Source organism: Panthera tigris, chromosome X, assembly GCF_018350195.1.
Source record: "Panthera tigris isolate Pti1 chromosome X, P.tigris_Pti1_mat1.1, whole genome shotgun sequence".
In the NCBI taxonomy this organism is placed as follows: Eukaryota; Metazoa; Chordata; class Mammalia; order Carnivora; family Felidae; genus Panthera; species Panthera tigris.
The window spans coordinates 37,462,433-37,477,710 of NC_056677.1; the positions used below are offsets into that span (position 1 = coordinate 37,462,433).

General features: G+C 39.0%; 1 protein-coding gene across 1 annotated transcript in view; it reads right to left on the bottom strand.

The window, feature by feature from the left end:
* The window catches only part of LOC122235262, a 99,432-nt gene extending 85,827 nt beyond the window's left edge, over positions 1-13,605 (bottom strand). Inside the window, 2 exon segments of the mRNA XM_042973940.1 lie at positions 12,542-12,726; positions 13,550-13,605. Of these exon segments, the coding sequence (XP_042829874.1) occupies positions 12,542-12,726; positions 13,550-13,605 (241 nt within the window).
* Between the last annotated feature and the right edge of the window lie 1,673 nt (positions 13,606-15,278).

Below are 15,278 nucleotides of genomic sequence, written 5' to 3' on the forward strand. Positions count from 1 at the left end.
GCGTTCAGGACAGAAGCACCCCTCAATTTAGTACTATAGCAGACACCTGCTTTCACAGGAGGGAAGGACCAAGTTAGGTAAACAGGTAAATTGAGCTATAGACTGCTGCACCGCAGGTGAAGCAGCCCAGAGTGGAGACGGTTAACAAAAGAAAAGATGCCTTGTTAACCCTGAGGTTATTCCCCCTATCTGTCTCATCCCTTAGGCTGGCTAAAATAAACAGGCACGGTGCCACCTGTCTGCTGTTAGCAACCATCTGCCCATCTGCTCAGTGCCAGGATTTTGTTTTATATTGACCCAAAGCCCAAATACTGTATATCTTCAAAACCCCCTTTTCCCTACTGTTCCCAAGTTAATGTTACCAGTTTCTTTGTCTTCTTGTGCACGCCCATCATGTTTGTAAGCCTTCTGATCTTAATAAATATGGGGCAAGGACCCTTATTCGGGGCTCTTGCCTTTTCCTGGACATTAGCCATCTCTCACTTTTCATCATGCATCCCACTCTTTTGCTGGCCAAGAGCGAACTTCAGACTTAGAGTCTACAACATTCATTAAATCCTCTGTTGTGTGCTGCATTGCTGACATCATTAATACGCCCTCTTTCCATATTCCTGAGAAGTTCTTTTGTCTCTGCTATGCTAACTCCTCTGCTACAGAGACCCGAATTTTTTTCTCTTCTTGCCTTATTTCTTCATTTGGTTTAGGCATACTTCTAAGAGCTTTCTTAGAAAGAGGCACAGGAACAATCCTGGAGACCTTTGGTGTCCAAAATAGTATGCATTTTATCATTCATTTTGATTGATAATTTGGCTGAAACTCCAAGAACCAAGGACCCAACTTGGAAATCATTGTTTCTCAGAATTTCGAGCAAATTGCTTAATGGCTTTGAGTTTCCATTTTTACCCTCCAGAAATCTAATGCTGTTTGCATCCCAGTCCTTTATGTTAGCATACAACCTATTTTTTTTCCCCTCTGGAAGTTTTAAAGGTAGTCTTTGTGCCCATAACGTTGTGATAATTTTATGACACATATGACAGGTATTTTTCTACTATAAGCATTTTTTGAGAGAGAGAGAGAGAGAGAGAGAGAGAGAGAGAGATAGCACAAGCAGAGAAGGGGCAGAAGTAGAGGGAGAAAGAGAATCTTAAGCAGGCTCCAGCCCAGCGTGGAGCCTGACACACAGCTAGATCTCACAACCATGAGATCATGATCTGAGCCTAAATCTAGAGTCAGAAGCACTACCGACTGAGCCACCCAGGTGCTCCTCTAATAGAAGCATTTAAGGGCAAAAGTTTCCCTGTAAGCACAGCTTTAGCCATGTCCCATAAATTCTGATACATTGTATTTTCATATTCATTCAAGTCAAAATATTTTTGAATTTCCCTGAGACTTACTCTTGGATTCCTGGATTATTTAGAAGTGTGTTGTTGAATTTCTGTTAACTTTCTATTATTAATTTTTAATTTAATTCCATTGTGGACAAAGATCATACCTGGAAGGATTTCCATTCTTTGATATTTGTTAAGGTTGGTTTTATGCCCAGGACATGATCTAACTTCATGAATATTCCATGTGCAAATGTGTATTATGTTGTTGTCAAGTGGTGGGTTCTCCAAATGCCAGTTAGATCCAGTTTGTGGACTGTATTGTCCAATATCTTTGCTGATTTTCTGTTGACTACTTCCATAGAATACTGAGGAATGTTGACTTTTTCTCTCAGTTCTATAGATTTTCACTTCATGTATTTTTCAGTTTTGTTTTTTAAATAAATATGTGATTAGGATGGTGTCTTCTTTGCAAATCTATGCTTTCATCAATATATAATCTTTCTTTATTTCTGGAATCTTCTTTGTGCTAAACTCTGCTTTATTTGATATTCATATAGTCACTCCAGGGTTTTCTTTCGACTAATGTCTGAATGATATATTTTTGTCCAGCCCTTAACTTTTAATCTATTATATTATTATATTTGAACTGACTTTCTTCTGGACAGCATATGGGTCATTTCTTTAAAAATCCATTTCTAAAACCTCTTTTAATGAACATGTTTAGATCTTTTACATTTTACCTCATTATCAATGTTTGGATTTAATACTACCATTTTATAATATTTTTTTCTGTTTGTTCCCTCTGTTTCCTCTTTATCTGCTTGCCTTTTTAATTGTTTTAGTTATTTAACCAATTTTTAGTATTCCATTGCAGTGTATTAATTGTGATTTTGACTACATCTCTCTGTATAGTTTGTTTAGTCACTGCTCTAGGGACTACTATATATATACTTAACTTTTCACAATTTACTTAGAATCAATGTTTTACAACTTTATTTTTTTTAATGTTTATTTTTGTTTTTGAGAGAGAGAGAGAGAGGGAGAGAGAGCATAAGGGGAGGAGGGCCAGGGAGAGGGGGACAGAGGATCCGAAGTGGGCTCTGAGCTGACAGCAGCGAGCCCACTGTGGGGCTCGAGCTCATAAGCCATGAGATCATGACCTGAGCCGAAGTTGGATACTCAACAGATTGAGCTACCCAGATGCCTCAATGTTTTACAACTTTAACAGAAATGATAGAGACCTTACTTCCACGTAGGTCTCTTTATCCTTCTCCCTGCATACTACAGTATATATATATTACACCTACATACATTGACAACTACATCAGACAATGTTATAGTTTTTGCTTACAACCATTAAACAAGTAAAGAAGTAAAGACTGTTTACTATATTCACCCAAATATTTACCATTTATGTTGCCCTTCCATCATTCTTGATGTTCCAAGTTTCCTTCAATTCTGTCTGTTAAATTTCCTTTAGAAATGATTTCTGGGTAGATCTGTACACATTCTCTTAATTTTCCTTCATTTGAGAATATTTTCCTTTCACTCTCATTCCTATAGAGTATTGTTACTGGATGTAGAATTTTAGGTTGGCAGAGTGCTTGAAAACGACATTGTACCAATTCTTCCTTCTATGGTTTCAGATGAGAAATCCACAGATTTTTTTTTATTATTACTATTTTTTTTTTCTCCTATAAGTAACATGTCTTTTACTTCTGGCTGCCTTTTTTTTTTTTTTTTTGAAGATTTTCTTAAAGACTTGTCTTTAGCTGTCATCACTTTTATTACACTAATTTTGGACATGGATTTCATTGGGTTTATTCTATTTTAGGTTCTCTCAGCTTCTCGAATGTTCCATCTTTGGAAATTTTCAGTCATCATGTATTTCAAGAATTTTATTTCAGTACCTCACTCTTTTTCTTATGGCAGTGACATAAAGGTTAGATCTTTTGTTATTGTCCCCACAGTCTCTGTGGCTCTGTTAGTTATTTTCTATCTTTTTTGTCTCTACTGTCTAAATTAGGTAATTTCTACTGATCTACCTTCAAGTTCATGAGTCTTCCCTCTGTCATTTCCATTCTACTATTGAGTCTGCCCAGTGAGGTTTTTTTGCTTCAGTTCTATTTTTCCATCCGAAATTTCCATTTTGTTATTTATATCTTCTTTTTCTTGGCTGATACTTCACATTTTAACTTTTGTTTCAAGAGGATCCATGATTACTCATTCAAACATTTTTAGAATAGATTCTTTCAAGTCTTTGTCAGATCATACCAACATCTATGTCACCTTGGTATTGGCATCTGTTGACCATATTTTCCAATGTGAGTTGAGATTTTAGTGATTCTTTTCATGTCACATAAGTTTGGAATGTACCCTGGCCATTTTGAATATTAGGTCATGAGCCTCTGGTTTTGTTTATAGTCTATGGAGAATATATATATTTGTTTTAGGAGGCACTTGTCCTGCTTAGATTTAAGCTGCAACTTCTAATCCATCTTCCATTGACTCTGGTTTCAGATCAGTTCAGTTTTCAAAGACTTTGTAGTGCTATTTAGAAGTGTCCTGTATGTGCACCACTCGGTGGTCGGTCTGGACCCAGGCAGAGGTCTGTCTGTTAGCTCACTTTTCATGTTTTTGGTGTATGAAATGTAATGAGATCTATTCATGCACAGGTGAGTGGTGGATAAGCAAGAAGTTTAGAAACAGTTTTATGGGGTTGATTCAATATCGTGGGAGACAGAAGCTTGATCTGGAAGTTGAGTGACAGAGGGGCTGAGGAAGACACGTTTTACATTTATTAACAAACACATCAATAGAGAAAACAATAATGGGTGAATTACCTGAACAGAAAACTTACTGAAGAGTAAAAAAGATGACAAAAATGAAGAGATGCTCAACTTCACGTCATAGAATGTGCATATTAACATCATAATGAGATACCATTCACTCCAGTATGATTGAAAAGAAATTAAAAGTCCAATAATATCAAAGGTTAATATTAATGGAAAACAACAGAGACTGGTGAAAGTGTCATGATACCACCACCTGTGGAAAATAACTTGGTAATAACCAGTAAGGTTGAAAACAAATACGCACGATGATGCAACATATACACCCTTAGTTATTTGCCCTGGGAGAGCCTAGTTCATTTATAAAAGGAGAAGTGTACAAAATGTTCTTAGCAGAAATATTTATAATTACTGAAAAGTGGGAAACAACCTAAATGTTGACTGAATAAACAAAATATGTTCTATTTATATAATAGAATATTATACAACAGTGAGAATAATGAATTGGATCTACAAATATGAACATGGAAGAATAAGACAAATAAAATACAAATGAGAAAAGGAAATTTCAGAATTATAAATACAACATATAGCCATCCCATGAAATCATTTTCATCAAGTTTAAAAATATGTAAGTAATATCATATATTACTTATATATGTATAAACAATTAATATAGAGCTATAATTACTTATATATGTATATAAAGAAGAAAGAGTTTATATATGTGTACGTGTGTGTGTATGTGTGTGTGTGTGTGTGTATACACTTCAGTTGTATTAATAATATATAATTTTTTTGAGAGAGAGAGAGAGAGACTGAGCATGAGCTGGGGAGGGGCAGAGGGAAAAGGAGAGAGAGAATCTTAATCAGGCTCCACGCCCAGCCCCAAGCCTGATGCAGGGTTAGATCTCATGACCATGAGATATGACCTGAGCTGAAACCAAGAGTTAGATGCTTAGCCGACTGAGCCACCCAGGCACCCCAATGATGTTTAATTTCTTAGGTTGAATGGTGGGTACACTGTTATTGGTTTCATTACCCTTTATACATTAAAAAAATGTGGCAAAGGCATAGAGCTTGAAATTTACGTGTGTCTTGTCATTTCATTGAATCTGTCTATGATGTAAGGACCAACCAAAGCAGCCCCCAGCCATCGTTTACTGTGGCCCCCTCCTACCCTTTCTTTCCACTGTGTATACTACAGCCATCCACACTGTCATTCCAGGTATTATTCAAATATATCTTAGATTTCACCACATTTCTACCTTTTCTAGGATTTTCCTTCTGTCTAGAATGCCTCTCTCTATACATATACCAGAATATTATCTTTTCTTCAAGATATACCTCAGTCCAACTACAAAGCTGTCCCCAACACAGTGGTGTTCTGGAGCTACCTTGTACCAGCTTGCAAAAGCCACCTGTTGTATTTTCAGAAATTTTTGAGCCAACTGACATAATGTTGGTGGCTTGAAATTGGCCATGGTGAAAATACTTATACCATGAAAAGTGGCTAATGGTACAAATCAGGGCTTTTATCCCCAGAAGGTCAGTTGTTAAACATTTACCAGTATACCACTGCCAATGCTTCCTGATAGAATTTATCCTTCCTTCCCTTACACTCTCGTGGCATTCTGGGGACACTCATTACTGTTTATCTTGCATTTTTGTGTTTAATGAATGCATCTATCTTCCCATGTCATTGTTAGCTACTCTAGGGCAGAGAAGAAACCTCACTCATCCTTCCATCTCCCACAACACCTAGCAGGGTCTCTTCAATATGACAGGTACTCAATAATTTGATGAGTCGAATGTTCAAAAACACAAAGAGATGTACAGTGTTCCCACAGGAGATTTAGCAAGTCATATGGCAATGAGTAGAGTTAGATAATACACTTAACAGGGAAGGGGGAAAAACAATTTTTAAAAATAATACAGCATATAATACTCCTACTACTTACACTTTTTCTTAATCTTAATAATCATTGAATTTCAATTATCAGGGGAACATTTCTTTATTCTTACAAAATGTACTTTTCTACTTGTACAGATCAAATATAAGACTCAGATACTTTTTAAGGCTTTACAGTTTGAAACAACGGAAATTGCTAACCATTTTTACAAAGTTGCTTGAAAGAAATAAAGCTTTAAAAAAAACTAAAAACAAAATAGTTATAATTGAGGTAGTTTGAGGATGAAAACATGTGAAAATCACTTTCCAACACAGCAGTATAGCAGGTTACATACCTTAAAAAAAAAAAAAAAACTATCTCACTAAATATAACTAAAAACCCTGTTTCAAGAAAGATCTAATTATTTTTCATGTATCAACGAGCCTTCAAATTAGTAACCATCGCTCAGAGCTGAAAATTAAATTAAAGCAGAAACTCAGAGAGGTGAAGGAAGCATTAATCTAGCTTTGATCTTGAGAATGTTTGCCAAACCAAGTGAACTTGAGTTTCAGATATCCTGGCCTCATGGGCATGGGGGATAGGATACAAAGCTCTGAGCCTACCCAGAGGGGAAGAGTCTGACAGAAGATCACTCTTTTTTTATTTTAAGTTTTTATTTATGAATTTGAAAGAGACAGAGACAGCGTGAGTGGGGAGGGGAAGACGGAGAATCCCAAGCAGATTCTGCACTGCCAACAAAAAGCCTGATGTGGGGCTTGAACTCACGAACCATGAGATCAGGACCGAGCCGAAATCGAGAGTTGGACCCTTAACCGACTGCACCACCCAGGTGCCCCTGACAGAAGATCACTCTTATGCCTGTATACGTGCATAATGCTGGAACTCAGTAGGCTAACCTTCAAAATAAAAGTGAATTGAATACTTCTTCCTACAAGGACACTAAAAGAATGCGCTTATATTAAAATTTGGTAATGAATGGGGGAGGGGGGAGGATGAATCTCCCTTGAGAATATATGTAGTAACAGGTTATTTCTCATGTAGATTGCAGCTGCAATTCTCACACTTGGGGTGATCCACTAAAACCTAAGGAGACTTAGTTAAAGCGGTCCTGGGCTAAACATGCCCCATGTACTTGACAGAATGCAAAATCTCCTTTGAACAAACTTGAGTTTCGACCCTTAGATCAAAGAATTCTCTTAGATCAAGTTCCTAAAAATAAGAATCATGGTCAAAAGGAGTACAACAGCAAACATGGTGAGTACAAAGCAGAAAAAACAATACAGCACAGAATCAGACCCAGAATGATGCAGATATTGAATTATTAGAAACACCACCGGTTTTCTAAATCAGCTCAATATGTTTAAAGATACAAAAGAAGGTGATAAAATATGAATAAAGAACAACACACTCGGCAAACACACAAGCAGATTTTTTAAAAAATTAAAGCTTTTCTAAGTGTCAGAAGTCGAAGTGAAAATTTACAACTCAATGAATGGGCCTAACAGCAGATGAGAAATAACTGAGAAGAAAAATATGAACCAGAATATAGATGTGATGAAATTATTAATATCTCATTAACACTAACCCAGGGAGAAATTGAAAAACTAAACGGCCCTATACTCATTTAACACTTTAAAAAATTTTCTTCAATGTTTATTTTTGAGAGAGAGAGTGACAGAGTGCAAGCAGGAGAGAGGCAGAGAGAGAGGGAGACACAGAATCCGAAGCAGGCTCCAGGCTCTGAGCTGTGAGCACAGAGCCCAACGTGGGGCTCGAACTCACGAGCCGTGAGATCATGACCTGAGCTGAAGCTGGACGCTCAACTGACTGAGCCACCCAGGCACCCCATTAAATACTTTAATTAAGTAGCAAAAAGTTTTATCACAACTTTTTGCTCAGGGTTAAATTCTTTACAAGGTCAATTTCAAACATATATGTGATATACCCTTTTTTTTTAACCATGTACTGACATATAAAGCAAGTCTCAATAAATTCCCAAAGATTTCATAGACTATCTTCTCTGACCACAAAACAATTAAGTTAGAAATCAATGTCATAAAAATAATTTTAAAAATCCAAGTGTTACAGACTTAGGAAATACTAAATATCACACAGGTCAAAGAAGAAATATTAATAGAAATGAGAAAATATTTACCTCGGAATTATAATGACAGACCTTTACATAAAATTATGTGGAACGCAACTACTGCAGAACATACAGGGAGATTTTAAGCTTTAGAAACTGAAATTGATCTACAGACGCAATTAAATTGCAATCAAATGCCAAAATGATTTCTTTATAAACTTGACAAACTTATCCTAAAATATACATGGAATTTTATATTGCCAAGAATACCCAAGACTTAAGAAGCTGAAAGCCTTGCCTTACCTGAAATCAAGAGTTATTGTAAGGCTATATTAATAAGACAACAAAGTATTAGCCTAGAGATAGACAAATTGACCACTGGACTAAAATAGAGGTTCTAGAAAGCATTATATATATACACACACACACACATATATATATGTGTGTGTGTGTATGTATATATATGTATGTATATATATGTATGACAGGTTTTACGGAAAATCTGTGCAGAAGAGAGGAATAGTTCAATAAATGGTGATGTGGCATTTGCCTATCAAAATGGGAAAAAAATTATATAGGGTCTCTGTCTCCTAGAAAGCACAACAATCAATTAAGTGAGACTGAGGATTTTACTTTTGTTTTTTTAATGTTTATTTGTTTTTGAGAGAGAGAGAGAGAGGGAGGGAGGGAGGGAGGGAGGGAGGGAGGGAGAGAACACAGCAGAGGAGGGACAGAGAGAGAGGGAGACACAGAATCTGAAGCAGGCTTCAGGCTCCGAGCTGTCAGCACAGAGCCCAATGGGGGGCTAGAGCTCACGAACTGTGAGATCATGACCTAATCTGAAGTCGGACACTTAACTGACTGAGCCACTCAGGTGCCCCTGCTTTTTTTGTTTTTAAATTTATTTATTGTTTTGAGAGAAAGCCCCAGTGGGGGAAGAGCAGAGAGAGAGGGAGAGAATCCCAAGCAGGCTCCCACACTGTCTGCCTTGGGGCTCAAACTCACTAACTATGAGATCATGACCTGAGCTGAAATCAAGAGTCAGACGCTTAACCTGAGCCACCCAGGTGCCCCATAGGACTTAATTTGGAATAATGACTAATAATACTTTTAGAAGGAAATATAAGAGACTGTATATTTTAGCACTGTTAAGGAATTTCTTAATATAATATATGAATATAAATATATAAATAATATAAATAATAAAGGTAAATATTGATAAATTTGACTATGTTATGTTTGAGACCTTTTAGAGATAGTTCAAAATAACGAAAGTCACAAATGGGGAGATGAGGCTTGAGACAAATATGAGTGACCTAGAATTCATATCCAGACCATATAAAGAACTCTTACAAATCAATAATGAAAAAACAAATCTCCCAATTTTATTTTTTTTTAAATTTTTTTTAATGTTTTATTTATTTTTGAGACAGGGAGAGACAGAGCATGAACAGGGGAGGGTCAGAGAGAGGGAGACACAGAATCCGAAACAGGGTCCAGGCTCTGAGCTGTCAGCACAGAGCCCGACGCGGGGCTCAAACTCACGGACCGCGAGATCATGACCTGAGCCGAAGTCGGCTGCTTAACCGACTGAGCTACCCAGGCGCCCCCAAATCTCCCAATTTTAAAAAGAGAGAGGAGAGAGAAATCCTAAAGACACACTTCATAGAAGAGGACATATAAGGGACAATTAATTGCATGAAACAGCAATTAATCTTATTAGTAACCAGGGAAAAACGAATTCAAACTACAAAGAGATGGGTACTATTATATACTGACCACCTGGCAAAAATAAAAAATGTGGACAATATCATGCACTGGCTGGTGCAAAGGTGTGGGGAGGGGAAATGTAACACATTTTTACAATTACTTTAGAAAGAAATTTATCAGTAATTGAAGAAGTAAAATGAGCATACCCCGTGGGCCAGAAATTGATTGCTTTAAGTGTACATCCTAGAGAAATCAGGCACATACATCTTAGGATGCATTTACAAAAATGCTCCTGTTTGTACTGAGCGTGGTTTCTAACATGATAAAACTGGAACCCTCCCACACACGTAGAGATCAGCAGCAGGGTGGAAAAATAACATTGAGGCATACCCGTGCTGCGAAGTAGGGCTCAGCAGAATAAAGGGATGCAATGCAGTTGCACGGAACAGTGTGTGTGAATCTCTGAAACATCATGTTCCTCCCCCACCCCCCAAAAAGCGGAAAAGGATGTGTCCACTTCGTTCAAAGCATAACGTTAAAAAAGGTACGAAAAATGTTACGGTTGTACTTTCAGGACTATAAACGTATGCGATGAAAGATTTAAAAAAAAAATCAAGGAGATGGGTAAAACGGGTTGAAGGGGAGAGGGAGGTACAGGCTTCCAGTTATGGAATGAATAACTCAAGGGGATGAAAGGGTGCGGCAGAGGGAATACAGTCGATGATACTGTAATAGTGATGTATGGTGACAGATGGTGGCTACACTTGTGGTCAGCATAACGTCATGTATAGACTTGTGAATCGATACGCTGTACACCTGAAACTAATTTAACGTTGTGTGTCAACTATATTTCAGTTAAAAAGAGGGGCGCCGGGGTGGCTCAGTCGGTTAAGCATCCCACTTCGGCTCAGGTCATGATCTCGCGGTCCTTAAGTTGTAAGCACACAGAAGTACTACCATCCAGATAATGGAATTCCAAGAAAGTAGGAAAAAAAAAAGGGGGGAGGAGATATTTGAAGAAATAAGAATAAAAGATGAGGGGCGCCCGGGTGGGGTTCTGTGCGGACGGCTCAGAGCCCCGGAGCCTGCTTCGGATTCTGTGTCTCCCTCTCTCTCTGCCCCTGCACTGCTCGTGCTCTGTCTCTCTCTCTTTCTACGATAAATAAACATTAAAATTTTAAAAAACTAAAGAAAAATGAAGAAGTTGCCTTGGAACAGGGAGGCGATGGAGTTGAGATCACGACGTTTGTCACAGAAGATCTCATAGATACCACCCTTGTTCTGAAACTGGTTGAAGGGGGTACATGGGTATTCCTTGTATTATCGTTCGACCTTATACATATTTTATAAACATTCTTCTACATCCGCTCAATATTTAATAAGAGCGATTTTGCAACACAGAGGGCATGAGCAGGGGTGTGCATTTCTGTTGTTTACCTGAGAAAATGGCTACAGTCAACCTTATAGGTAGAGTGTGGAGTATGATTTGGGTAAATTACAGCAAGTTCTTCTCAGTGGGCTGTGCCAAGATTTGAAACGTAAGAATAATATCTTTACTCAAGCATTACTTTCTCTGTGTTTACTTTAGAAAATGCAAAAGGCCACAGGGTAGGTAAATTCTGGACTCTTATTCACAAAGTCAAAACGACTCAAAGAAATCAGCATGCATTCAACCCTAATTTTTGTTTCTTGAATCATAGATCAGTGGCCAGTAACTAGAAATTGGTATGTTAGTAAGGTTCTACAGCCTTGGAAAAGAAAAGTGCTGAAGGAAAAGAAAAGTGCTGAAGGGAACAGCATGGTTTGTTTTTTTTTTGTTTTTTTTTGTTTTTTTGGTTGAAAATGTATGAACTATTGAAATGGTTCTCCTCCTCAAACAGCTACTTTTGTCTCATTTCTGTAGTTTATTCTTATTGTTACTGGATTTCTCATTTTTCTTGTAATCTAACACAATATGCTCCTGAAAAAAAATGTTGAGAAAGGAACCAATTTGCCTGAATGTTGACAGTATTAAGCTCAGTAAGAAAAATAGGAATGTATGGATTTGGATTTGAATAATTAGTATTTACAAATCCCCTTCTCTATTTTTGTACTATGTCTTGATATGAAATTCAATTCTTTGCTGCCAAAACTGGCTGTAGAGAGGGAAAAAAAATGTTATGTTAAATTCACTCCAAATATTGAGACAGAATAGTATTACTTCTGCCAAATTGAGGTATAATCTGAAGGTTTGGGTTCTTAAATATTAACACATTCTTAAAGTACATATTGAAATATAACATATACTCTATTCAGATTCTGAATCAATATTGACAATTTCAAGTATTTATCAGGTTTATGAATACTCAGGAAAATAAAGAAGAGTTAACGTAAATAAAAACAAAGCTTAGTTGTTATTCTTTTACATGCCAGTTCCACAAGGGATGGAGAGGGGGCTGGGGGGGTGGTGTTTACTGGTAGCAGATAGGGGGAAATGCTCCATCGGAAGAAGAATCTGCTGGAAATTGAGACTCTACAAATTCAATTCTAGATTTAGTTGGGTTGTGCAGCTACAGCGACAGGCCCTTGTCAGAAACAGTCAATGAGTGGCTCTATAGTCACCCACTTTTGCCCGACAGGAAAAGGGAGGAGAGGAAAATAATTAGTTTTTAAAACTCAGGGCAGAATTCAAGACCCCTGAATGAGCCTCAGGGAAATGATAACTAGACTTACCCATGACTCCAGTGCTGATAGCCCTCCGCGGAGGCTCAATCCCAGGCTGTAGGTGGCTCCAGCTCTGGGGCCTTGCCATTTCCACGTGGCGACTCTGCCCCATGCTGGCTCTGAACTTGATGGCACATGGCTCTGTGCCACTGCGATGAGCCTGCGTCGTGTCCCATCCACACCACTGGTAAGGACTGGAAGCAAAATAAAAGACACTCGTCACACTTAAAGAAAAAGACTGGGAATTTTGTTCTCCTAATAGCTGTGCTTCCTAGGACTTCCTTAGAAGGTACAAACTAAGAAAATGCAAATGACACTGTTGGGAAAAGACACAGCTGTCGCTCTTCCTGACGTTGGGGTGGCCTTGGTCCCGTAGAGCCCCATTAAACATTTGCAGTCATCCTGGGCAGTGGCTGTTATCACCCCCATTTTACAGATGGGGAAACACAGCAGGTTGAGGGACTTGTTCAAGTGTACCCAGCTAGCAAACACTGCTGGGTCATCACCGGATGGGGGCCTGTTAGACTTGGATTATTAACTAACAGTGAAACGGTACTATTTCCTCACAGTAAGATGCTGCTCTTAAGCGGGGACACCTCGTGTAATATAATTAATTGCCCAGTACTTACTGTATATTTACTGGGTTTTGTCAAGCCTTGGGCTCAGTGGATTACATACACTATCTCAACCGATCCTTAAAAGAATCCAACAAGGTAGGTGAGCTGTCAATATCATGCAGACGACGAGAAAACAATCGGAGAGTATAAGGCAGCCATTTACTTTGGGACAGAAGTGGGAGTGGTGACAACCTATGTCATGAACCTGCATTTGCTCTGTTAGCACATGTTGTTACTTAGACTGTTGATCACAGATGAATGAAAATATCAAAGTCCCCCAAAGATGCTTCTGTTCATTCATATTTTACAAAAGACCCAGGGAACATACATTTTGCGGTTCCAATATTATTTGCTTTGTGGTGTTACTTTCCGGGATTGCGGGAGAAAAGCTTTCCCTCACTCCTTGGCACTGCTATTGGCTTCAGAACTGGGCTTCAAGGACCAGGCGGTCTGCATCGCTATGTCTTCTGTCCCCCGGCCTGCAAATATCTAGTTTTTCAAATACTATAGTTTAGGGGCACCTGGGTGGCTCAGTGGGTTGAGCAATCCGACTCTTGATTTCGGCTCAGGTCATGATCTCAGGGTCATGGGATTGAGCCCCACATGGGCCTGCTTGAGACTCTCTCTCTCTTTCTCTCTCCCTCCCTTTGCCTCTCTTCCCAGCTGGCATGCTCTCTCTCCAAACTAAAAAAAATAAAGACAACAACAACAACAAATCCCAAATACTGTAAGCTTAAAGGACCTGCGATGCACAGAGGAAGTCGAGGAAAACGAGAACTGATTTTCCACAGCGTTGCCTTATGTTTTAGTTATCTATAGCTGCAAAATAAGTCACCTATACTTAGTTGCATTAAAAACCAACAGCACTTAGGGGTGCCTGGGTGGCTCAGTCGGTTAAGCGTCCGCCTTCAGCTCAGGTTATGATCTCACCGTTCATGAGTTTGAGCCCTGCATCAGGCTCTGTGCCGACAGCTCAGAGCCTGGAGCCTGCTTCGGATTCTGTGTCTCCCTCTCTCTCTGCCCCTCTCCTGCTCATGCTCTGTCTCTCTGTCTCTAAAAAATAAACACTGAAAAAAAAATTTTTAAACCAGTGTTTATTATTATTATCATTCTTATCTTTCCCAGCCCTGGGGATTGACTGGGCTCAACTAGGTGGCTCTCACTTGGGGTATTTCTTGTGGTTACAATCAGATGGCGGCTGGAGCTGGTGTTGTCTGGAAGGCTTCCTTACTCAGCTTTCTGCTTGTTGATTTTTACTGTCAGCCAAGACCTTCATTTGGGGCTGTCGGCCACATGTGTACATGGCGCAACTCTGTGTGGCCTGAGCTTTCTCAAAGCAAGGCGCTTGGGTTCCAAGAGCAAAGCTCTCAAGAGAAGCAGACAGCCAAGTGAAAGACTTTTATGATTTAGTCTGGGAAGTCCCATACAGCGACACTTTTGTCACATTCTACCCCTCAGCAGCAAGTCACTTCTTAATGGGAAGAGTATCAAAAAATTGGCAAGTAAGATTCCAAACCGCTACTCTGCTCTCACCCATGAAGACAGGAAATCATGTGGTGATCTGACCAACAGGGTTCTAAGGGATTAAAGAAAATATATACCAACAAAGCAAACGTAAGTCCGTTGTGCAATGACTGTTTCATTCAACTATGCAAAGGTAGTTCACTGGATAATCAAATGGTTCTCCTACCCTTTGCGTGAGAACAACTGTTTCTCCTCTGTCCATGACCCCAGCTACCAAAACCATCAGCTGGCCAATGTTGCCATCTTTCCTGGGGGGGCAGCCTTTATTCAACCCCCGCCTTTCTCCCATTGCCATAAAAGTCCCTTGCTGGTAGACATGTCACACGCAGCTGTGGCCTCTGGCTATCCACTGGAGATGGCGCAAGGCCCACTCTCCTACCTTCTCCCTGAGATCTTAGAACTCAACAGGACACAAGGTTTGCATGATTCAAAGTTTAGCCCTTTGATGCATACGCTCATCTAATGCGGCTCAGGGTATCTGATGTGCAGGATATTGTGTCTCCTCTGTGCCTTAACTGCCTCTTGATGCTATTCATATTTTATTTTATTTATTTGTTTTAGACATGGACAGAGAGTGAGAGCTGGAGAGTGGGGTGGAGGGAGAG